This window comes from Antechinus flavipes, chromosome 3, assembly GCF_016432865.1.
Source record: "Antechinus flavipes isolate AdamAnt ecotype Samford, QLD, Australia chromosome 3, AdamAnt_v2, whole genome shotgun sequence".
Taxonomy (NCBI): Eukaryota; Metazoa; Chordata; class Mammalia; order Dasyuromorphia; family Dasyuridae; genus Antechinus; species Antechinus flavipes.
Genome location: NC_067400.1, coordinates 245777464 through 245802872, shown reverse-complemented (window position 1 = coordinate 245802872; position 25409 = coordinate 245777464). Strand labels below are relative to the sequence as shown.

General features: G+C 33.4%; 1 protein-coding gene across 1 annotated transcript in view; it reads left to right on the top strand.

The window, feature by feature from the left end:
- Nucleotides 1-25409, top strand: part of ABCG1 (ATP binding cassette subfamily G member 1) — an 88104-nt gene that overhangs the window by 24861 nt on the left and 37834 nt on the right. The window contains exons 3-4 of the mRNA XM_051990576.1: nucleotides 16773-16890; nucleotides 20743-20875. Of these exons, the coding sequence (XP_051846536.1) occupies nucleotides 16773-16890; nucleotides 20743-20875 (251 nt within the window). The remainder of the gene's footprint in view (nucleotides 1-16772; nucleotides 16891-20742; nucleotides 20876-25409) is intronic.

Below are 25409 nucleotides of genomic sequence, written 5' to 3'. Positions count from 1 at the left end.
GATGTAATCAGACTGAGGTATTTAAGGGCTGAGAGGATGGAGATGAGGGCTCAGAGCTGAAGCTCAATCTCAGACTCAGACTCAGACACAGACACAGAGGAGACACAGAAGACAGAGATAGAAACAGAAATCCTGCTGGTGGCTCTCCTGCCTTCATCACTTCTTCACCTAAGACCAACACTTGTCCAGAGATCCTCCAGAGAGCTAGTCTGGACATCACAGTTTAGTGTTTTGAGAGTTTTACTGGATCAAATGAGAATTGTAGATAATTTTTACTACAGGTTTTAATCTGGAATCCTGTGTCTTTAAGGAGTGATATTTAATTTTAAATATAACCTAAAACATTCTGTTATAGAATATATAATTCCTAAATATAAATTACACAGGTAGGAGGCACAGGGAATAGAGCATTGGACCTGAAGTCAGGAAGACCTAATTTCAAATATAGCCTCAGACACTTCCTAGCTGTGTGACCCTGGGCAAGTCACTTAACTCTGTTTGCCTCAGTAAAATGAGGAGAAGGAAATGGCAAACCATTGCAGCACCTTTATCAAGAAAACCCCAAATGGGGTCATAAAGAGTCAGAAAAGACTGAACAAAAACAACAGTCTTAAGTATAAAATCACTAAATTGAAATTGGAATATAGGATTGTGAATTTTCCATGATGGTAAACCTAATACTATAATAATACCTTGCATTTGTAAAGCACTTTAAGATTTACCAAGTTTTTTCTTAAAGAACCAAATAAGAAGTGAGTAGAGAGATAGTTTTATGTGGATAGAGTGCTATATTTGTAATCAGGAATACCTGGGTTCAAATTCCATTTTTGGCATGTACTGGCTATATCCTCCTGAGCATTTAATCTCTCAAGCTCTCTCCCCTTACATCTCTCATTCAGTAACCTCCATACAATCCATTTTTTTTTTTTACTCAATCATAATTCTGGGAGGTATTGTTTATATACTTCCAGGTTATTTCTCTTCCTTCTTTATTGAGTTCAGTACCTAGTGTTAGAAATAACACTCTTGACACTGAAAATCAGATATCAGAGAAAAATTATTAAAGAAGAATCTTAAAGAATCATGTTAACATTTCTGGTCAGAAGTGCTTCTTCAGGAAAAGGAGTCAGAAGCAGGAGAAGCTTTATAATTGCTTGCATGATGCAGCCCCTCCCATCAGAGATAGGATTGATTCGTTTTAATCCAGGTTACAGTGTTTCTGATATGCCCTCTACATGTTTCCCCTTAATATGTATAAAACATGTTTCTCCCCCCCCCCCACATCATACATCTCATGTTCAAAAATGGTAGGACACTTCTCCTTTAGGGTGAGTTGTTTAATATTCAATGCTTATTAAGTAGGTCCAGTAGTGATTTGGTCAAGTCAGGTCATTGACCCCAACTAGTTTGGGATAGATGAACTATTATCTTAAGTTTGTGATTTTCTCAAAACCACAAGACTCTTTCTGATTCAATGAATCCACCTGTGCCTTCCTACCCCCCCCCCAATTTCTTGTTTGCTTACAGTTTCTCTTGATCATTTCATTATTCTATGAATCCTAATCTTTCTTAACCTTTCATGTTCTAAAAACTTCTTGGTCAATAGTATATACTATCCCATACTACCTCAATCTTCTCTCCCACCTAAGTGCTCTCCCAAAGATAGTTATCCTCTTAATTTAGCAATCATATACAAAGGTATCATTTCTAAATTCAAGAACTCTAAAATTCCTTTATTTAAACAGTCTACTGATTTTCACCCTCTCCTTTCTTCCCATACCAAAGCAAGAGAAGAGTAGGATACTCTTCATCTATCGCTCCCTTTCCTTAACCCCTTCTCTCCAAAATCATCATACCTGTATAAGTCAATTCTTTTCTTTTTCCCCATCTTTATCTCTTGGTGAACTAGTTAAAACTCTACATTGCCCTCTTCCCTTCGGTCCCTAATCTCCACATTTTGTTGCTAGTTGTGCTTTGTCAAGCCTCAACTTTGAATCATTTCCACCATTTTTTACTTTTGGTTTTACACATGTTACTGAATGAAAATGATAAAAAGTCATGCAATTCTTCTGTCTGGGCCCACTGCAAATATATGTAATCCAATTGTAACGGGGCCCTCCCTCACTGCTGCTAGGCAATCTTAATCTTTCTAGGTCTCCCTAATCAATTCACAGTCCCACTCTCCATAGCAACTCTTGTAAATCTTTTCATCCTTCCTCCTCATGACTCCTCTTCTTACTTTCTCAGCTGAGAACTTTGCCTCATATTTTATAGAAAAAAAAAATTGAAGCTATGTTCTCTTCACAGGGATTTCAAATTTACTTTTCTTGTCCCAATCTCTCTGGTGACTTCTAATGTCACATCTCTAATTACTTTTCAGATATCTCAAACCAGATATCCAGTAGATATCTTAATCTCACAGAACGCAGCATCTTTCCACATACCCCCAACCTTCCTTTTTACTATAGAGGGTAATGCCATCTTCCTGGTCCCTCAGGCTCACAACCTAGGAATTATCTTGGACTCCTCACTGTGTCATACCCCAAATATCCAAACTGTTTCCAAGGCCTGCTGATTTCAAGTTTTGCCACATCTTGCAATTATACTCCCTTCTCTCCTCTGACACTACCACAACTCTAGTATAGACTCTCATTACCTCATGCCTTGCTTTCCACAGTAGCCTGCTGGTGGGTCTGCCTGCCCCAAGTCACTCATTCCCTATTACAATCTCTTCTCCATTTAGCTGCTAAAGTGTTTTTTCTAATGCACAAGTCTGATTATGTCACACATACACCTCATATCTGCCCCTCCCAATTCAATGAACTTCCTATTGCTTTCAGGAACAAATATAAAATACTATTTGGTGTTGAAAATCCTCCATAACCTAGCCCCCTCCTACCATTCCATTTTTCCTAAAGCTTACAGCTCAGAATTTACTGTTTGGTCCAGTGATACTATCTTTCTAGCAGTTCCTAACAGTTTGTATCTCTAGTGTTTAGCTCAGGCCCTGGCACATAGTAGACACTTGATAAATGTTTATTGAATTGAATTTAGATGCTAAGATATTCAGAGTATTGATGTTTATTAGTGATATTGCTTTGTTGCCTGTGGTTTCTTTGGACATAATATACTTCTCTTTATTCATCTCTTTTTAAATTTGGAATTTTCTCATTTATTTGTTTTGCTTTGTCAGATATTATGATTATAACTCCTGTTTTTTTTTTCCCTAGATTCACTTAAAGGATAATATCCTCCTCCCCCCAATCCCTAATTTTATTTTGTGTATGTTTTTATTTTAAAAATATGTTTCTTATAAGCTGCAAGTTATAAAGTTTTGTTTTCTTGTCAAGTCTCATACTCTTTTTCATTTTATTGGATTATTTAATAATTCATCTTTAAAATATGAGTTAGGTTTATATTTTCTTTCATTTTCAAAATGTTTTCAAGCTATTATTTCTCCCTCTTCTGCTATAAGAACAGTATTTTACTCATTCAGATACTTTATTTTCATCTTTTTTTAAAGGTGATCGTTACCACAATTCTATCCATCACCTTGATGTTTTTGTTTAGTACCTTTTTCTCTTTAGTATTTTGTTTAGTATTCTTTTTTCTACTTATATTTTATGACCCTATTTTTTTCTCTCTAGTTCCTCATTTCTCTTTCCTTCAACTAATCTTGTTCATTAGTTTTTTTATTTTTTATTTTTGTGCACTTTACCCAAATATGATTGATTTCTTTCACTCTCTTTATTATCCATCTTCTCTTTCTATCTCCAGACCCTCATATTCTGATTCATGATCTCTATAATTATCTAGTTTCTCTCTTTTTACCTTTGGTGTCAATCTAGTACTCAATCCTTACCTATGACTCTACGAAGCTCTGACATATGCAGTGGCTACACCTTAGTAAAACTGTCTCATTTAGGTGGATTAAATCAGGTCAGGGGCAACTAACAGGCCTCAAACCTGTTAGTGAGTTAGGGGATGTCTACTCTCAAATATGTGAAGGCTTCTCCTGGCAGAAGGGATGGATCAGAAAAATTTATTTCAATGATCATGTGGCAGGTGATTGTAGAATATGTAGAATTTGGTCAGAAATGTTAAAAATGCCAAGATCACCAAAAGATTCCTGTGCAGAAGTCAGTTGTCTTTATTTTTGTCTCGCTACTGGACTTTATAAGAGAGAATGGGACTGATGACTGTGTAACTATTGCTCTCTTAATTTTAATTCGTACATGGATCAAAACATTGCCCCTTGTTATCATTGGAACTCTTCAAAAAGAATGGAAAACAACAAAAATTCCTGAGATTATCTCCAAAGAAACCATTGAGAAGGAGAAAGTCCTTATAAACAAAATATTTGTAGTATCAATTTTTATAGAAAAAAGGATGACAGAAATGTGGCCCATCAATTATGAAATTGCTAAATAAATTGTGGTGCATGAATGTAACAGAATATTGCTGTACTATAAAATAATGCATTTGATGAAGAGAAGAATAGAAAGATTTATGTGAACTGGTGCTGAGCCAAGAAAATTATTTATACAATGAATACAGCAATGCAAGTGGGGAAAGCACACATATACACACACAGTTTACAAGTGGATATTGCAAAATTATAAAGAACAAATGCAACTCAAAATAAAAGTTAGAAGACACAACAAAGCCATCTTTTTGTAGAGGTTGAAAGTCCACAAATATAGCACATTGGTTTCTTCAATATATTGATCAGTTAGACTTATTTTCCTCTTTTCTTTTTCTTTTTCAAAAATACTGTTTGTTTTGTGGATGGATCTCAGGATAGAATGGATGGAGTAAATTGTGTTGACATAGAAAAAATCCAAGATATCAAATAAGAATTTTTTTTAAAAAAAAAAGAACGGCTATTGAACTGCTTTCAGATGAAAGTGAACTTCTTCTGACTAGTCTCAACTATAGCCCCATACCACTGACCCTAGACTTGTACTGTCTGATTTAGTTCCTTGGTACCGATTTCCCTGCACAGATTTATTAGCACTCTTTTGAAAGTGGCTTTGGGGAAAAACATAACTGATTCTATTTCTCCTATATTTTCCATTATTATTCTTTTTGTCTTTTTTGAGTGATGTCTTTTTTATAGTTACTGAATAGCTCCTTCTATTTCTTCATTTTCCCCAATCATTTTAAGATAATAAAGGAAAACCAATAGGACTTTGAATAATTCCAGAAACTCGCTTCCTTTTTTATGTCATTAGTTGGTTAGCTGTCATCCATTGTTCTCAAAAAAGACCAAAATGACATCACTTTGTTAAGTCAAGTTACGGTAAGTCTTATTGTAGCTGATCAGAACAATATGAGTTCAGAATGCTCTACTACAGATCATGCATAAATCATCCATGTGAACATTTGGGGTGGATTATCTAAATTTGCACATCTTTTTCCTTTGAGTTACTTCAATTCTATTTTGCTAGCAGAGCATAGCACCTTCTCTGATAAAGGCATGCCATACTAATTAGCCCTGTGCCTGTGTCTCCCATGTCTCACATCAATTCCAAAATTCTTAAGAGAGACCTTGAGAGTGTCCTTGACTTTTTCTGACTAGGATGTGAATACTTGCATTGTATGAGTACTCTGTAAAATAATCTTTTGGGCAAGTGGATGTTTGGCCTTTGAATAACCTACCAGCCCATCAGTGTTGTACCCTCTGCAGTAGAGTTTAAAGTTTCAAAGCCATACAATAATGAAGTCAACACAAAAACTCTGTGGACTTCCAGTTTAATAGTTAGTCTATTACCTCTTCTCTCCCACACTTTTTTCCAGAGCTTCCTAAACACTAGGATAGCTCTGACAATGTGGGCATCAACCTTATTATTAATGTATACATCTTTGGAAAGTATTCAGTCAAGGCAAGTTAACTTATCTGTGGTATTCAAAACTATTCCATTTGTTGTAACCAACAGTTTCATTTATGTATGGTGTAGTGTTGGCTAATGGATCACTTGGGTTTTCATGATGTTAATTGTTAGGCTAAGATTAGCACAAGCAGCAAAGAATTGAGCCACATTTTGTTGCATCTTAGCTTCAGAGGCTGAAATGAGTACACAATCATCTGCAAACAAAAAAAAATCACACACCAAATTTTCCTCTTTTTAGTGCTGGTCTTTTCAAGTTGAAGAATTTACCATCAGTAGTGGAATATTATTGTTCTATAAAAAATGATGAACAAGTTGATTTTAGAAAGGCCTGGAAACATTTTCATGAACTCAGTTGAGTGAAACAAGCAGAACCAGGAATGCATTGTACACAATAACAGCAAGAATGTATGATAAGAGTTATGAAACACTTGATTCTTCTCAATGGTTCAATGATCCAAGATAACCCCAATAGATTTTTGGATGGAAAATGCCATCTGCATCCAGAAAAAGAACTACAGAGATTGAATGTAAATCAATACATGCAATGTTCATTTCTTTTTTCTGTTTTTTTTTCTCTCCCATGATTTTTCCCTATTGTTCTGACTTTCTCTCCCAAAATGATTCATAAAGCAATGTGTATGGAAAACTAATTAATTAATTAATTAATTAAAAAATAAGAATTTACCTTCAGTCTGATAGCTAACCAATGATCCTCATTTGACAATGTGGCTGAAAACATTATGCTAAAAACATGGGAGCATATACACAGCCTTGGCTAAATCCATTGGTGAATGCGAAAGCATAAGAGCATCGTCTATTATCCAGAATGCTGACAAACATGCCATAATGCAAATGACATATAATACTGATGAATTTCTCCAGGCAACCAAAGTTTGATGTAATTTCCCACAAAACCTCATGATCGACAGTATCAGAACCCTTGGTCAGATCTACAAATATTGTTCACAGACCTCTGTTCTGTTCCCAGAATTTCTCTTGGAGTTGTCAGGTCGCAAATACCATAATGACCTTTTTTTTTTTTTTAACCTTTTCTGAAGCCACACTGACTCTCAGGTAAGAAGACAATCTTCTAGATGAAGAATAAGCCTATTAAAGAGGATAATGGCAAGAATCTTGCCAACAATGACTAAGAGACCTACCTGTGATTGTGCAGAACAACCGGTTGGACAATGGAGATGTCTTTGAATTCCTGGAAAATAACCTTCTCTTATCATGTAACCTGGAGAATTTCAGTCAGATTTTGTGTAAGCAGTAAAACCCCACCTTGTAAATTTCAGTTGGAATAGAATCAGCACTTGGTGTTTAACCCACCTACAAGCATTAAAAGCCTCTTTTTCAGTTGGAATTTCAGCTAGGGTGGGATTGACTTCAGCCTGAGGTAAACTTTCAATGGCTTCAGCACTGATTGATGACAGTCTCTTGAAACTGTCCAGCCCATCTCTCTAGGACAATGCCCTTATCACAAATCAATGTGGCTCCATCAGCACTGAGTAATTGAGATGAACCATAGGTCTTTGGACCACAAATTGTCTTCAGGGCATCATAAAAGTGCTTTGGATTGCTATCATCATAAAACTGAATTTCACCTGCCTTCTCACTAAACCAAGAATCCTACAACTCTAATCTTTGCTTGAACTGTACTTTTGATGGAGTTAGACACCATCATCTTAGGTAAGCTCTGTGAAGTTCTCAGTTTTCATTCAGTAGTTTCAGCATTTTCCCATCATTTTTATTGAACCAATCTTGGTGTTCTGACCCAGAAGAACAAATGCAGTGCCATATACCAGATCTTTGAAAGCTGCCTACTCCTTTTTTGTTTACTGTTGCTAACTGTGTGTTGACTCTAGGTTAGCAACTCAATTGTTCTGGTTCAGAGAAGTTCTCTAATCTGTTGATATTAATTCTTCTAGTAGTCATTTTTGCCCTGGAGCTACCACTTTTGTCAAATGCAAACATTTAGCTTGGAGGGGATGTCTGTGTTCGCCTAGTGCTCTGCTGGACACCTTGCCGTCATTATTTTCACATCCTGCCTGTCTCTTCTCCTTACAATAGTATAGTGTATTAAATGTCAATGTTTGTTGTGAGGATGCTTCCACAAAGTTTTATTGCATTAAGGTAAACAGAAGACAGTATTGATGATGAGGTCATGAAATGCACAGATATTCATGCTGTTACTGTTTCTACTTCCATTCCTCCCAACGACTCCCTGCCATGCCTAGTAGTCTGAGCCTACTTTTACACTGAAGTCACCCAGAATTATAATCTCATCCTCTTTGGGTACATTAATGATAAAGGTTTCCGGATCTTTATAAAACTTTTCTTACCTTATCAGGATTCATTATGGTGGAAGCATAGGTTCTGATGATGGTAGCATATCATTTTCCTATAAGTGCCAATCACATTATCATGAATCTGTTGTTCTCTTCTTTTAGTAGGCATTCAAGCTTGTTGACTAGATTAGTTTTGCTTGTAAAATGTTCAGGGGACTGATGAATCCCAATTCTGCTTCCAGTGAAAAAATGACCCTGTGCTCCTTATATGCAGGTTTGTGACTATAGCTTCTCAGTGCATAAATACTTGATCACTTGCCTGTAAGGTAAAATGGCATCAATGACATCTTTTGATTCATGCATTAATTGTATTTAAATGATGCGGATTTGCACAAAGTTGTCAGTTTCACTCTTTCATCTTAATCCATTGGCAGGACAAAGTCAAGATAACTGCTAATGGTTCAAGATGCATTAGATGATCTTAGAGTCTTTGATGTCTAACCAAGTACCTAGCACTCTACACAACCTACTTAAGTTGCCTTCATGGCCAATGGAACAAATTGTTCTCCTCTGTCTTTTCACATGCTAGGGCTAGACACCTCTCCCCTCTATTTTACCGATAAGTTAAGTTTGGGACCTATTTTATTATTACAAAGAAAACACATAGGACTTTGAATAATTCCAGGAACTTACTTTTTTTCTTTATGTAGTAGAAGTTTTAGCAAATGTTAATTAACTAAGGTAGAGCATTTCTTTTGATTCAGTATACATATCTATATTTAAAGGATACATTCTTTCCTTTATAACAATTTAAATTGTATCATTTTTTCTTTGTTTCTTTTAAGTATCTTTTCTTGACTAGTATCCTACCTGGCCTCATTTAACACTGCTTTGTAAAAAAAAAATTTCTCCTTGTGTATACATATTTACACCCCCCACAGATATATGTATATATATAATATATGTGTATGTATACATATATACATGTGGAGATGTGTGTGTGTGTGTGTGTGTGTGTGTGTGTGTATGTAACTAGCACTGGATATAGATAGATAAACTTCAGTAGATCAGTACAGAGGATGGCATATACCATTAATAGATAACTGTCACAATTCTACAGATTATATATGTAAATACACTTTGCATATTATTTCATTGGATATTTCATCCAATATCATTGGATATGATAACCCTGTGAGGTAAGTGTATTATTTACTCAATTTTATTGATGAAGAAACCAAGGTTCACAGAGATTAAATAACTTACCTAAAGTCAAAAATTATTAAACATGTTAAACAAACAAACATTAAATATCTGAGATAGGATTCAAACTCACTCTTTCCTAACTATAAGTTTAACAGCATAGAATAGGGAAAAGAACATTATCTTTGTAGTCAGAGGAATGGAGGTGATCTATGTGAACTTAATTTCAGTTTCTTCATCTGTTAAATGAGATGGTTGGACAGGATAGCATTTATATATTTTCTCTCCTTTTTTGCCAATCAGATGTATCAAAAACATAACAGAAAATGCTGATACTGGGAATAACTGGGATTATGTATGATGCACAATGTTTGATATTTGTTGTAAAGGCAGGGCTAGAAATGGTATTGGGCAAGACCAATAGAAACTGTCTCCCAAGAGCTGTCCTTGCTTACATGGATATGGGATCACCCCACTAATGCTATTGGATTATCTTTTCCTTGAGCAGAGTCAGGTGGGCTTTCCCAACCCACCAGAAAGTCAGCCTAAGTGACTAAGCTGGCTGGTCTGCTCTGGTTAAGCCTGGATGATTGATAGGGGGAAAAATGAGTTTCTAATGCAGTTTTTATAAGGGTACAATTATAAGCAATGGAAGTGATTAGATCTTCATCTGGGGTATATACCCATAGTGAGCTCAGACAGTAGCTAGGGGTCCTTTAAACTTATCTATATGAAACTTATGTCTAGAAGTGGAACCAGTGTATGTGACTATGAAAAATATTCTTCTTTATATTAAGAAAGGAGTTATTTTACTAACGTGGATGAGGAGGGGAGAGGCAAATGCCTTATAATTACATTTACACATAATATAGGGGCTTTAGGAATTTCATAGATTTCATAGATGGTTGTGTGGAAACTACAACTTGTTTTCTCTTGCATGTCTTTTATTTGTTAATTAGAGCCATGGGATTACTATCAATATAAAATTCTTCTTTTGGAAATATTGACTAATTCAAATTTGTATTGAACACTGCCCACCATTAGACTTTGAGTTCCTTGAACACCTTGACTTTATTTGTTTGTTTTCCTTTGCTTTACTTTTTGTTCACAGTTCTTAATAAGATGCATGACACTCTGGCAGGTATTTAATGCTTGTTGGATTGACTACATTGCTTTCTATTTAAGTATTTTGTCCCTAATCCCCCGTTCAGTCTTTGTTCATCCTTTCCCAAATCCTAGCCATGGATTACTTCCATCATCTACCTTCTTGCCTGATACCCACATGTTACTAAACATTAGTGGAAGATGTCAACAATCATATTTCCTAGGTCCATTATACATTTGTGTTATTTGGTCTTACTATAGACATGACAGTCATCATTCTATATTTGAACACCTATGTATTTTGGCCAACATAACTATGTGAGGAAAATTTGCCAAGAAGACTACTTTTAAAACTAACTATTTTCCTTCATATTTTAAAACATTTATTTGTACAAATGCTTTTCAATTTGTATGATCAATACTGTCTATTTTATATTAACAATTTTCCCTATCTCTTACCTTGTCGTAAACTCTTCCTCTATTTATGATGGTAAAAAACTGTATTCCTTTTCCCTATAATTTTTTAATGATATGACATTTTATTACCATGTCATATATCCATTTGGACTTTGCTGTGGAATATAATATGAGATATTGGTCTAAATCTAATTTCTGCCATTATATTTGTCAGTTTTCCCAGCGCTTTTTATTGAAAAGTAAGTCCTTATATCAGTAGCTGTAGTCTTTGGGTTCATTTAATGTTGTGTTACTATGTCTACTTGGTTCTGTATTCTGTTTACCTAATCTGTTCCATACATTAATGTTTCTGGTTTTTTTAAGCAGTATCAAATAATTTAGATGATCATTGCCTTGTAGTTTAGAATGAAATTGTTTCTACAAGTTCTGTTTCCTTCTTATTTTAAATTCTCTTGAGAACCATGATTTTTGTTGTTCCAGATAAATTATATTATTCATTTCTGTTTCTATACACTATTTATTTGGTAGTTTAATTGGTATGCCACTGAATACAGAAATTAATTTAGATAATATTGTTTTTATTTGTACAAGCCAACCCTGACAGATTAATATCTTTACTCTCATTTCAGTCTGGCTTTATTTTTGTAAAGTATTTTGTAGTTGTTATTTGTATAGTTCCTACATGTTTCTTAGTAGGTGGACTCTATGTATTTCATTCATTCTAAAGTTATCTTGAATGAAATTTCTTTTTTTCTGGATTTTGTTTTAATCCATAGAAAGGCTGATGATTTATATGAATTTTATTTTGTATTTTTTTTACTTTTCTTTATTTTTTCAGTTAAATGTTTACTTGATTCTCTGGAGTTATCTATGTATACTGCGATATTTTACTTTTTAAAATGTTTTGTTTCCTCTTTATTCTCATTTCCTCAGTTTCTTTTTATCGAATTATTGCTATATCCAGTATTTAATATGTTAAATAATAGGGGTGATAGCAGATATATTTGCTTTACTTCCTCATCTTATTTAAAAAGACTTCTAGTTTATTTCAATTACACATAATGCTAATTCTACTCGTCAAATCATCAGCAAATATTTATTAACCCCTTGATGTTCCAGGCACTGTGCTAAATGCTGGGCACACAAATATAAACAAGATAAAAGACAGTCCTTCCCTTATTTTTTTATTCTTTCTATTTATACTGTAATATACACTATATATGTTTTCCTATTCTACTTCTAGTTCAGCAACTTTATGGAGACAATAATACATAAAAGGTATCTAAAAAGTGAGAAAAGGGTTTGAAGATACTCAGAATAGGTATGTGGTCTATTGTATGAGAACTTGACCTAAATAAGTATGATAGGACAAGGAAAAGAAAATCTTGTCTTGGTAGGAATTGAAACATGATTTATCTGGATTTCCTCCTTCAAAGGAAGAGTCTGGGAGAAACCAGCCAACCAGAGGGAGAGAGAATATTTTTCAGAATTAAAGTGGATACTTCTAATGTAAGAAGTAATGAGTGATAGAGTAAACTTCTAGGATGAAGAGATTTCTTGATGTGTCAGAGAAAATCCTGTGAGAAGAGTCAGAAGTGTACCAATGAAAGTATTCAAGGGCTAGAGTGATCTTCTAGGATGAAGAGGTTTCAAAGTCCTGTAGATATAGATCATCAGTGAATCCTGGAGAGATTCATGATTTTAGATAGATATGACATATATACAGGAAAGGTTCATTTATTTCTATGCTTTTAAGTATCTTTAATGGAAATAGATATTCTATTTTATCAAAAGCTTTTTTTTTTTACATTTATTGATATAAAGTGATCATGTGCTTTTTATTAATAATTCACATACAGTATCATATTTATAATTTTCCTAATATTGAACTAACCTTGCATCCTAAGCTTTAATTATGCCTTGTTATAATATATATTTAAATGTTTTGATAGGTTGCTGTAGTTGTCTTCACTAATATTTTATTTTAAAATTTCTATTTCTATTTCTTAGGAATGTGAATCTGCAGGGTTTTCTCTAATTTGTCTCCTAGGTTTAAGCCAAATTTGTATCTTCAGAGGAATTGACAGAATTTCTTCTTCTCCTGTTTTTGCAAATAGTCTGTGTAACATTGGAATCAGTTGTTCTTTGGATGTTTGATAGTTTTTCTTTTCTTCTTTTGGAAGCTCATTTATAGTTTGCTCAATTTTTCTTAAGATTGGGTTACTTAAATTATCTATTTCTTATGTTAATCTGGGCATTATAATTTTTTGTATTTACTCATATGTTTTATTAAAATTGTCAACTTTTGGAGGGATATAATTGAGCAAAGGTTTTTTTTTTTTTTTTTTTTGTTTTTTTTTTTTTTTTTTTTTTTTTTACTATTCTATTTTGTTTTCATTTTGTGTGATTTTTCTTATCTCATTTTGCATGTAGATAATTTGGTGCCCTTCATACCCCTCCTTTAAAGGGACTAAATAATGGTTTGTCTATTTTTTTGGCTTTGTTTTTTAAAAATAGTTTGTAATATTATTTATTAGTTCAAAATTTTTTCTTTCAATCTGAATAATATCTAGTTGAAGTTTTTATATCCGTTGTAAGCCTTTATTTTTTGGCTTCTGGAGTATTATATTTCAAGTTATCCTTTCCCTTATGATTGTCAAGTCTTGTCTGATCTTGATTGGATTCTTGATACTTAAACTTTCTTTCTGACTGATGGTAATATTTTATTTATTTTTTTTTATCTCAAAATTCTAGATTTTCCTAATATATTATAGTAAACATTGGAGTGGGATTTGAATCAAGTCCTTTTGAATAGAATACCAGATCTAGAATCAGAAAGATCTGAATTTAAATTTGGCCTCAGATACTTTAGGAGCTGTGTGACCCTGGGCTTAACCCTGTTTGCTTCAGTGTCCTCACCTATAAAATGAGCTGGAGAAGGAAATGGCAAACTCTTCTATTATATTTACCAAGAAAACTCCAAAGGGGTCATAAAGTCAGATAGGACTGAAATGACTAAATAACAACAATCATTTGATTTCTGCACAATAGGTCCTTTTTCCATTTCACTTTATTGCCTCTCTTGTATACCTGACTGAACCAAAATTTTTACTTGGTAATTTTTTGTTCAATTTCATTTGATTGTAATTCTAAAACTGATAAATTGCTCTTGTATGCTTTGTTTTGAGACTCTATACCTTGTTTATATATTTCTCCATTTTTTGTTTTAAATTGTTAAGACATTTTTATTTCTTATTTAATGATCATTATAAAATGCCTAGATAGTTAATTATCCTATAAAATATAGGTGATTCATATTTGTTATTCATTCATTTCAGTCATGTCTAACTCTTCATTACCCCATTTTGGGTTTTCTTGGCAAAAATACTGAAGTAGTTTGCCATTTCCTTTACAGATAAGGAAAACGAGGCAAACATGGTTAAGTGACTTGTCTAGAATCAAACAACTAGTAAACATCCAAGACTAGATTTGAAAGCAGGAAGATGAGCCTTCTTGACTTCACACTTGCCAGTCTAGCACTACATAGCTGTCCTGGTGATTCATATGCTCTAACAATTATATTACTATCATACTATTCACAATATACTTCCATATTTGAAATGTAACTGCAAGTCGGAGAATATATATGCTTGTATATAGGTTATAAGTTCTGGATATAGGACTTAGTCTTCTGACTCAGTGGGAATGGCAGAGGGATCTAGAAAAAGAATTTCAGACAATTTAGTAAATGAAATAAAATAAAATGAAAACTATTGACTATAAAACTGTTTTCTGGATTAACTAATCTGTTTATGGAACTTTCCTTCTGGAGCCAATGAATCTAATTAACTCTGTAGAGCTTTGAATCCTAACCAGAATGCTATCGGTAAGAAAGAAAGAACTTAGCTCATAATTATATTAACATGATATCATTTGAATAAGTAGGTCTTAGTTCTTTAGCAGTTCATAGTAGTTTTAGGTTCTTTGTTTCTTATATTTTCCCCTATCTCTACTCTTAATGCAAACAAGTCTTTGTCCCCCCCATGTAAACACTTCGTCTCAGTAATGAGTTGTTATTACAGTAGTGGTTCTTTGTCTTTTATATCCACCCCTCATAGCATCTCTTAAACAAGACCTTAGGGACTTGTATTCAAAGTAAGACTATACCTGAAAAAATTGTGAAATGTAAAGAAATGGCTGTGAAATATGGCTAAGGACTGCTTTCTAGAGCAAAGCTTCTTAAACTGTGGGTCACAATCCTATATGGAGTTATATAATTGAATGTGGGGGATCATGAAATAAAAGATATCAAATATTACATGAAGATTTAAAACACATCCATCTCATCAGTATATACATTTGCTTTTATCTTTATTAAAAAGTAAGAAGTTTAAAATAAATTTCTTTATAATTTATTATCAGTAAAAGCTTGATTTGTATATTTTATATACTTTTGTGCCCTGAGTTATATAAAAATTCCTCAGATGAAAAGGCATTACAAGTGGGAAAAAGCTTAAGAAGCCCTTATATGTAAGAATGATACAATATTAAAGATCCTGAGGAAAGATGTTTAGCTTTAGAATTAGAAAAGATTCAGATTCTAATATTAGAGTTAACATTTATTAATAATGTGTCTTGGTCATGAATGCAAGTAGCTCATAACCATAGACTAAAGTAGATCAAGCCTATAGGTCTAAGTTTCGGTTTCTTGAAACCATGGACTAAAGTAGATCAAGCTTACAGGCCTAAGTTTTGTTTTCTTAAAAGTCATATGGTGGGGGGGGGGAAAGAAAGATTTATAACCTGTAAACATTCCAGTTCCCAATCAGGGAACACAAGCTATATAATCAATCAGAATGGATGGGTGGGTTGGGGTACTCTGTATAAAAGTTACAAGTGGGCACTGGGTGGTGGCTCTCTCCTGGCTCCCAACACATCCCTTTTGTTCGGAGTTTAGATGACCACCTGGGTCTTGTGAGGTCCTAATAAAGTTTTTGTTCTATAACTTGAGATATCCCTGCGAGTTTAATTTTGCATAAAATTGTCCCACACAATCACATCATTTATAACCATCAGTTTCCTCATTTGCAAAAGAGGGATAATATAACATTTGTAATACCTTCCTCACAAGATTGTTGTGAATAAAGTACTTTGAAAACCTTAAAGCACTATATAAATGTATATTATTGTTATGATTATCTAATTGTTTTCTTTCATATTTCATTATTTTGGTTTTGGAATATAGACTCCAAAAATGGAGACATTATTGGAAGTCTGTCACCACATAACTAAAAAAATAATATTTTGTGAGTTTCCCCCAAAATCTACACAGTTCTTTTATAATCATGGAATCTTGGATATTTAAGTATTTTTTCTGATTTTTTCTATAAGGACTCAATCTAAAAGCTTTGTCTTTAAAATCTATGGCTTTCACTTTAAACTTAACAATTTTTCAGATTATTTATTTAATAAAATCAATACAATCCTAGATGATATAATCCTTTTTATGCCCTCCCTCTACTATTTTTGTCTAAGATAATTTAGGGCTGAAATTTCATATACACTCAAAAGAAATTGTCTATAGGATCATAATAAATTAATTCAAATTTAAGGGTTTTAGAGGCTCTTGTATACCACTGAAATTCCACTGGGAAAAAAATAGCTTTAAAGAAAATCACAGGGTCCATATTGTTGCTGAAACCATGGTGTTAGATATTGACTCTATGCCTGGAGTTAATTACTGGATTTATATAATTTCATATGGTGTGTGTCAATTTTGCTGTGTATGTGTTTGTACATATGGGAGTTTAAAGTAATTATGTATTATGTCTAAGATAATAAAATATTGGTGTACTTTTTTCAGGATACAAGACTCTTTTGAAAGGAATTTCAGGGAAATTCAGCAGTGGAGAACTTGTTGCAATCATGGGTCCTTCTGGAGCTGGAAAATCAACACTCATGAACATCCTGGCAGGATACAGGTGACTAAAAGGGAAAATAAGAATGCAAGGGCTTTACCCAATCTGTTACAATTGCACACCTATTGCCATTGAGTAAATGTTAAGTGAAACAGCTATTAATTGAACCCCCTGCTGTTCTAGGTGCTATAGGACTTTTCTTAAACTTTTTCCACTCACAACCCCTTTTCACCTGAGAATTTTTTATATAACTACAGGTATATAGATATATAAAAAAGGTATACAAATCAAATATTTACTGATAATGTCGTAATTTTACAGCTCCCACATTCAGTTATGAGACCCCGTATCGAGTTGGAAACTACAATTTAAGAACCTAGAACTACTTCAAGATACAGAGAACTAAATCTGCATTTAGGGTGCTCACACTTAAGTTAAGGAAACAGGACCTATATAAATAAAAAAATCAAATAATGATAATAAGAGATAAGCATGTGATAAATATTAAATGCCTATAAGTGTCCTTAGTTCAGGGAAAAGTGATTTTATTATGGATTGAGAAGACTTCACGAAGGAACATGGTGGAGGAAAAAGAACATTGGTTTTTACATCATGTCATTAGGATAAATCCTATGTCTGATACTTAGCATTTATTGTGGGAAGTTATCTTGCCTATAAAATGAAGGGGTTGGAGAAGGTGATTTTTAAGGTATAAGCCTAGATCCAGTAAAAAGGGGTTTTCCCTGGCCTTAGGTTTTGAGGAATGATTAAAATGTATGATAAGGATTTGAGATGCATTTTGAAGATGAGAAGTGGCAATGAGAACAAAAGTAAAGAAGCATTAAAGAATAAGACATCTTAGGGACTGCTGAGTAGTGCAGTGGACCTGAAAGTTAGAAAGACCCAAGTTCAAATGGGACCTTCAATGCGTAGTAGCCTTCTCACTTTGGATAAGTTATTTCAGCTTTGTTTGTCTCAAGTTTCCTCAACTATTGTTATGAGGATCAAATGAGATAGTTGGAAAATACCTTTTCTTCCTTCCTTCTTTTCTATCCTTCCTTTCTTTCCTCCTTCTTCCCCCCCTCCTTCATTCTTTTCCTTCTTCCTTTCTTCTCTCTCTTCTTCCTTCTTTCCCTCCCTTCCTTCCTTCCTTCTTTCCTTTGTTCTTTCCTTCCTTCCTGGTTTTCTTCTTTTCTTCTCTCTTTATTTTTTCCTTTCCTTCTTCCTTCCTTTCCTCATTTATGTTTTTCCTTTCTTCCTTCTTTCCATTCCCAAACTAATAGATGGTATACTTCATTGGAAACTGATAATTTGTGTAGCTTTTATTTGTATTTTATTAAAAAAATCAAAATCAGATCATGGGAATTTTGTGCATTTTTATCCCATCAATGTTAGCCATTATTAATTATAATTGTATAGAATCAAAAAAATCAGAATCACTAATATTTTTCTGAATGGAAGCACTGAATTATATTATTATATTATCTTATATCAAGTTTCCAATTAAGAATGGTAATTATTGCAAGGCTAGCTAGGTGGCATAGTGACTAGAATGTCAAACCTGAATTCAGAACTCATTACGAACTCTTTGGTTTTCAGACTCAGTAGTGAACAATGAAGGGACATAAAGTATGTACAGTTTTACTGCCCTTTGGGCCAAAACAGTTGGATAATTTCACAATTCCATTTAATTCAACAATGCACTAATGTTCCAGTTTTTCCACATCTCCTCCAACATTCATTATCTTTTCCTGTCATCTTAGTCAATCTGATATTTGTGAGATAGTACCTCAAAATGAATAGGCAATTTTCAAAAGAAATAAAGCAAACTATCAAATAGATACAAAAATTTTCAAATCCCTAATGATAAAAATTCAAATACAAACTATTCTGAACTTTTGAACTTCTTTAGACCTCTTCATCATATCTTGCTTTTTCAGGAAACATCATTGGGAAATCTTGTTTTCTTACAAAAGTGCATCTATCTAGTATTCACTTATCATCAGTATTTTCTCCCTCTCTGATTGAACTCTAACTAGAAGGTAGGGCTATAAGCCCCAGCACTTCCATTTAAGAAAGGGGCTTGGCACAATCTTTTCTCAGTTTTGTGCCAGCTATGCTGCTTTTGTATTTCTCCATAATCAATCTGTTCTAGTTATCTTCTTTCCTCACCATCCCCTCAGATTTTCCATTTTCTTTTGAGTATTATCTTTCCCCATTAGACTGAGAACTCTTTCAGGGTAGGGATGATCTTTTTGTAATTTAAATTTTTTTTCTGGCATTTAGCCCAGTGCCTGGCACACAATAGGCATATAATAAATGTTTATTGACTTAATTATATTTAAAAATATGTAGTACAATATATATAGTGGGAGAAAAGTCAAGCAAAACATCACAATTTCATATAACCAGCTTCCCCTTTTTCTGTATATATCATATTTATTAGGCTCATAATAAATTCTCACGACATTTTTTTTAGTGTGTAGCATTCACAGTTCAAAATCAAACTAAAGTTCCTAAAATTACATAATATATGGTGTCCCAAAAGACTTAGTGCAGTTTTAATCTACTTAAGCTTTTATATATTATATTGTATAATTCCATATCATATACTATACATATATATTTAATTTTAAAAATATTTTAATAATGTAAGCTATTAGCGCTTATATAGCTTAAAACTATACTATGACTTTTTGGTCACCGTGTTTCACTTATTATCCTATATAATAACTTGCATATTGGCATTTACTAAGTAAACAAAATAAAGTTACCTTTTGTATAATTAGGTATTTATTAAATATCATTTTTGATACTTATTGGACAAATATTCATAGGATCCTTGGGTTATAGGTTGAAAGCTGGAAAAAAATTTCAAAATCATCTATTAACCTCTTAATTTTAAAGATAAAGATATTTTTAAAAAAGAATTCTCTGAGGCCCAGAGAGATGACTTGCCTAAAGCTACTCAGATAGTAATTAGAAGAACCAAGGTTGTAGTCTCAGTCTTCTGGTTCCCAAATCTTTCTACTAAACTATGAACTAATGAGAAAGAAGTTAGCTTAAATTCATTTCTTGATGTGAAAGATCCTTCACTCTAATCAGGGATGGGGATATTCTTTTTACTTGGCCATTTGAATATTTTAAACATTATTTGTGGGGCATACAAAATTATCAACTTAATAACTCAAGCAGTGGGAAATTGTCTTACCTAGCTTTTAGTTCATCATTGCCTATGGTTGTCTTGGCTGAGACAAAATGATAGGAATGAAAATGAGAATTGAATTGGCTTCATGGAATCTCAGATCTTTCTGTTCTCTATAGAATATAGGAAATGATACTGAATAATTCATTCCTAGTTGCCTTATTTCGAAACACAAAAGCCACTACTTCGTTCTTTTTTTTTTAAGCTGTCAAAGCACTAATGAATTTCATGCTATTTTTTGCTTTCAGAATTGGGCCTAAGTTAAGTTCAGTAATATTCATCATATCTTCACATTGGCTTGGTTATGCTGCTCCTAAGAAGTCTTGAATTTTAGTCATTCTCAGAAAGTGTTATAAAAATCAGAGAATATTTATTTCATCCTCAAGGAGTATATTTAAAGGCATGCATGTACATCTGTTTAATAGATTTATTTAAGAAATCATTATGACTATCTTATAAAAAGCCATATGCTTGATTTCACTTTTCTATGCTATTCATTTTCCTTATTTAATAATATGAATGGTTACTGAGTTGTGTCAATTGTCATTTAAAACCATTTAAAATTTCCTTTGTATGGTGCAGGTAACAAAAAAGCTAGATGTATCCTCTCACCTTCCCTTCTTCTCTAATGTTAGGTAATAGGAAAAATGAAAGAGTTTTATCATTTTACCTTTTGGCTTACTGGTTTCTTTCCTTATTGGCATTTTTAGAGAGACAGGAATGAAAGGGTCAGTTCTCATCAATGGACTGCCTCGGGACCTCCGCTGTTTCCGTAAAGTATCATGCTATATTATGCAAGATGACATGCTACTTCCTCATATTACTGTGCAAGAAGCCATGATGGTAAGATTTCACAGCTCTGTAATTCTTTTCCTGATATTTTCACTGTTTTTTGGTTTTGTTTTAATTGTCATTGTAAGACAATATTTATCAAGAATACAACTATGTTGTATATCAAGGATTATAGTCTAATCATATGATCTAACCCCTTCCTTTTATAAATAAGGAAACAGGAACAGAGCAAAAAGAGGTAACTTGCCCAAAGTCACATAGCTAATGACAGTTGAAACCTGAACTCAAGTCTCCTGATTGCTGATCTAGAGCTCTTTCTATTCTGGACCCTATATTTGGGAATATATTATATGAAATCTGTCCCACATTACATCTATATATATTAATTGATTGTGACCATTTAAAAGAATGTCTGTGCCATGGGAGGAGAACAAATATCAGAGTTCGCATAAAATAAATTATAGTGGTTGTTTACTGGGATGATGGGACTAGAGCACTAGAATGTTTACTATGCCTTATAATTTGGGTTTATATTATTTACTGGGTAACCACAACATTCAATAGCAAATTGAACTCTACTGTCACTTGAAGATCATTTCTCGCTATTCTTAACTTTTGGTGTAGAATGCTAACACTGTAATTTGATATTAAACCAGGATTTTTTTATGCTAGAGGAATTGGTCTCTAGGACATCTCTTTTAGTCTTCAGAAGACTAATATTCCCTTCTTTTTAACTAACTTGCTTGCCCATTATCTTTATCTGTTTATGCTAATTTTCTATCAATTCTTTTTTTTTTTCAGACAGCTTTGAAAAAAGCTGGCTTCCCAATCATTTGTTCATCTTTTGATTTGACAATACTCATTTGCTTTTATTTGAGTCTTCTATGAAAAGGTCTAAGATTTAGGAATTTTTTTTCTTTAATCTTTTTCATAATCTCGTAGATAATAGAGATTTTAAGTATATTATATATACTTCCTTAATAACCACTGCCTCTGACTGGACAAGTTCTTCTAAAGTACAGATATGCTTAGGTTACAATCTAAGCTTAGATGTGTACACAGCCAAAATGAAACTTATCGTCTGAACCCTCCCCTCCTCCTAACTTTCCTATTACTGTAGAGGGCAATGCCATTTTTCCAATCCCTCAGGCTCACAACCTAGAAGTGACATTGGACCCATCACTATTTTTAGTGATCCCTCCTCCTATCCAATCTATTGCCATGGTCTGTTGATTTTACCTTTGCCATATCTTCACCATCTCTCAAATATGCTCCTGTCTCTTCTTAGCCATTGCCACCACTCTAGTCCAGGAACTCATCACTTCATACCTGGACATTGTAACAGCCTGCTGGTGAGTCTACCTGTCTCAAATCTATCTCCATCCCAATCCATCTTTCATTTTGCCATCAGAGTGGTTTTCCTAAATCACAAAACTGATCCTGTCATCCTCCTGCTCAATTAGTCCTAGTGGCTCTTCCAAGATCAGATATAAAATGTTGTATTTGGCATTCAAATCCCTTTATTACCTGGCCTTCTCTTACCTTTCCAGTCTCCTTACATCTTAACTTCACCATATTCTCTTCAACATTTTTCAATATAGTAACAGTGGCCCATTGGCTATTCCACAGTTTCCATCTCTCAGCTGGAGATATTTTCTTTCCCCCATTCTTGAACTACTCTCTCCATTCTTATTACTGACTTCCTTGAATTCCTTTAAGTGTCAACTAAAATTCCATCTTTTACAGGAAGTTTTCCCTAACCTCTCCTAATTCTAATACCTTTCCTTTGTTAGTTTCTTTCTATTTTTTCATTTGTATAAACTGACGGTGTATATATTTGTTTTCAGATTGTCCTTCCCATTAGATTGCAAGTTCCTTGGAGGCAAGAACTTTTCCTTTTTTGGGGGGAAGGGTATTCTTAATGCTTAGGAAAGTGCCTGGCATTCTGTTAATATGTTATATGAAACTCTTCTCATCTAGGACTTGCATTTAGCTTTGTTTAATAGGGTAGGCATCATCATCATATCTTACATTAAAATAGCACGATAATGTTTGCAAAGTGCTTTGCAAATTTTACCTCCTAGGTTCTTCAAAGTAACCCCATGAGGTAGGTGCTACTATTTTCCTAATTTTACAGAAAAAGAAACTGAGGCAGAAAAAGTTAAGTAATTTTCCCAGTATCACACAGCTAGTAACTATCTAATTCATAATGTGAATTCAGATCTTCCCAACTAAGTTCACTGCTTATCACTGTATCATCTGGATGCCATAGTGAAAAGTTTGGATTTAGATGATATGTAATCACTCTGCCTCAGGTGATTATAACCTATTTGACCTTGGACAAGCCTCTTATTTTCCCTCAGTCTCAATTTTATCTGTGAAATGAGTTGATTGAACTGCATGGCTTCTGAGTTCCTTCCAAATTTAAATCAGTTTTTTTGATTTTTAGAGTTTAGACTTTGTAACATTCTTGCTAGTGTTAGGTATGTATTTATGCAAGTGCATACATACATATATGCATATATGTATGTATGTTTATGTTATATATACACATATGCATACAGTATAGACTAGGAGATACCAAAGGGTCCTAATTCATTAAAATATAGGAATTTATTTTAGGTTTTTCTGATATTTGTTCTTCCCCATAGCACATTATATGAAGACTCTTAAAACCCTATCCTTCAAGGAAATTTTCTCATTTCACTTGATTATAAATGTGAAGTTTGTGTTCCAAATCACTGCAAGTATTAGTCTATATTGTCAGAAGGTTCATTTGTATCTAAAGAAGATCAATGGCAATTTGGGCATAGAATCTTCAGGTGAAATACTGAAAAGAAATACTAGGCATTATGAATTTATAAATCCATTCCATTAAATATTTATGTGATGTGTATGTAAGATTTTGTTGCCAAGCACAGGAGAGACAAAGAATAAATGAAAATATAATCTCTAATCTTAAGGAGTTAGGAAGATATACCATTTGAACAGAGAAGTATAGATAATTGTTTGAGGGAGAGAGGAGAACATTAATAGCTAGAAGGTAACAGTGAAATTATTCATTTTTCTATTATACTTATGATCCAGGTACCCAGTATGTTTATATTATTATGTGCATGCATTATATCATAGATTGACTATGCCACTTACAAAATAGATTCTCTTTAAATAGTCTTTCAGAACTCAGAGCTACAGTTCTTGATTGAATCTAATGCATTGTGAAGTCTCTGAAAGTCAAAAAGTTTTGATTCCCAGAACTATTAATGACTTTTTCTTGTAACTTTATTTGTATTGGTTAGGATCTTTTATAATCATTTGAAACTATGATATATTCTGTCTTCTTTTAAGATAAGTATAAAATAATCTTACCTTTGATACTGACATTTTTTTCCTCCAGAAACTTTAACCCATATCTTATTTGATCATAGCAAGTGAGGAAACTAAGGTTCACTCAAAGGGGTTAGTTAGTCAATAGGTATAAAATGCCTACTATGTGCCAGGTACTGTCTTAAACACTGAGAACACAAAAAGAAGCGAAATACAGTCCTTGTCTTCAAGTAGATCCCAACCTAATTGGGGAGACAACAATCAAACAAATATATATAACCAAACTTATACAGGATAAATAGGAAATGATTAAAAGAGGGAAGGCTTGTAGAAGTAAGAGAAGTTGGGAAAGACAGCCTGTAGTACCCAACTTATTAAACTATGGTTCACAACTCCATATGTGGTCTCATTACTGAATATGAAGGTCACAAAATTATGATTTATTAGCAGTAAATGTCTTTATAACCAAGGTAATATAAAAATTTCTTGGGCAAAAAAGGGGTCTCAAGTGGGAAAAGTTTTAAGAAGCTCTGTATAGAAGATAGGGTTTTAGTTGGGATTTAAAGAAATTCAGGAAAGTCAAGAGATGTAAATGAGCATTGAAATAAGAGATAGCCAGTGAAAATACCCAGAACTGAGAAATGGGGATAAGGAGGAAAGTCTTCTTTATAGAAAAGCAAGGAGGTCAATGTCACTGGATCAAACAGCATATGATGAGGAGTAAGATATTAACAAAACTATAAAGGTGGAGGTAAGGGATTATGAAGGACTTTAAACACCAAACAGGTTTTTTAATTTGATCCTGGATGCCATAGAGAACCACTGGAGTTTACTGAGAAGGGAAGAGACATAGATCTATTTTTTAAAAAATCTCTGACTTTCATGAACTGATGCTAAGTGAAATAAGCAGAACCAGGAGAACATTGTATGCAGTATTGGTAAGATTATGTGATGATCAGCTATGATAGATTTGTCTTTTCTCAAGAATGCAGTGATTCAAGATAATCCCAATAGACTTGAGATGGAAAATGTCATTCTTATCCAGAGAAAACTATGGAGACTGAATGTGGATTGAAGCATAGTATTTTCACTTTTTTGTTTGTTTGCTTTTTCTATCTCATGATAATTCTCCCTTTTGGTCTGATTTTTCTTATACAAAATGATATATATGGAAGTAAGAAAAAAAAAGAAAATCACTTTGATGGATGAATGTATTAGAGTGGAAAGAGATTTGAAGCAAGCATACCTATCAACATTC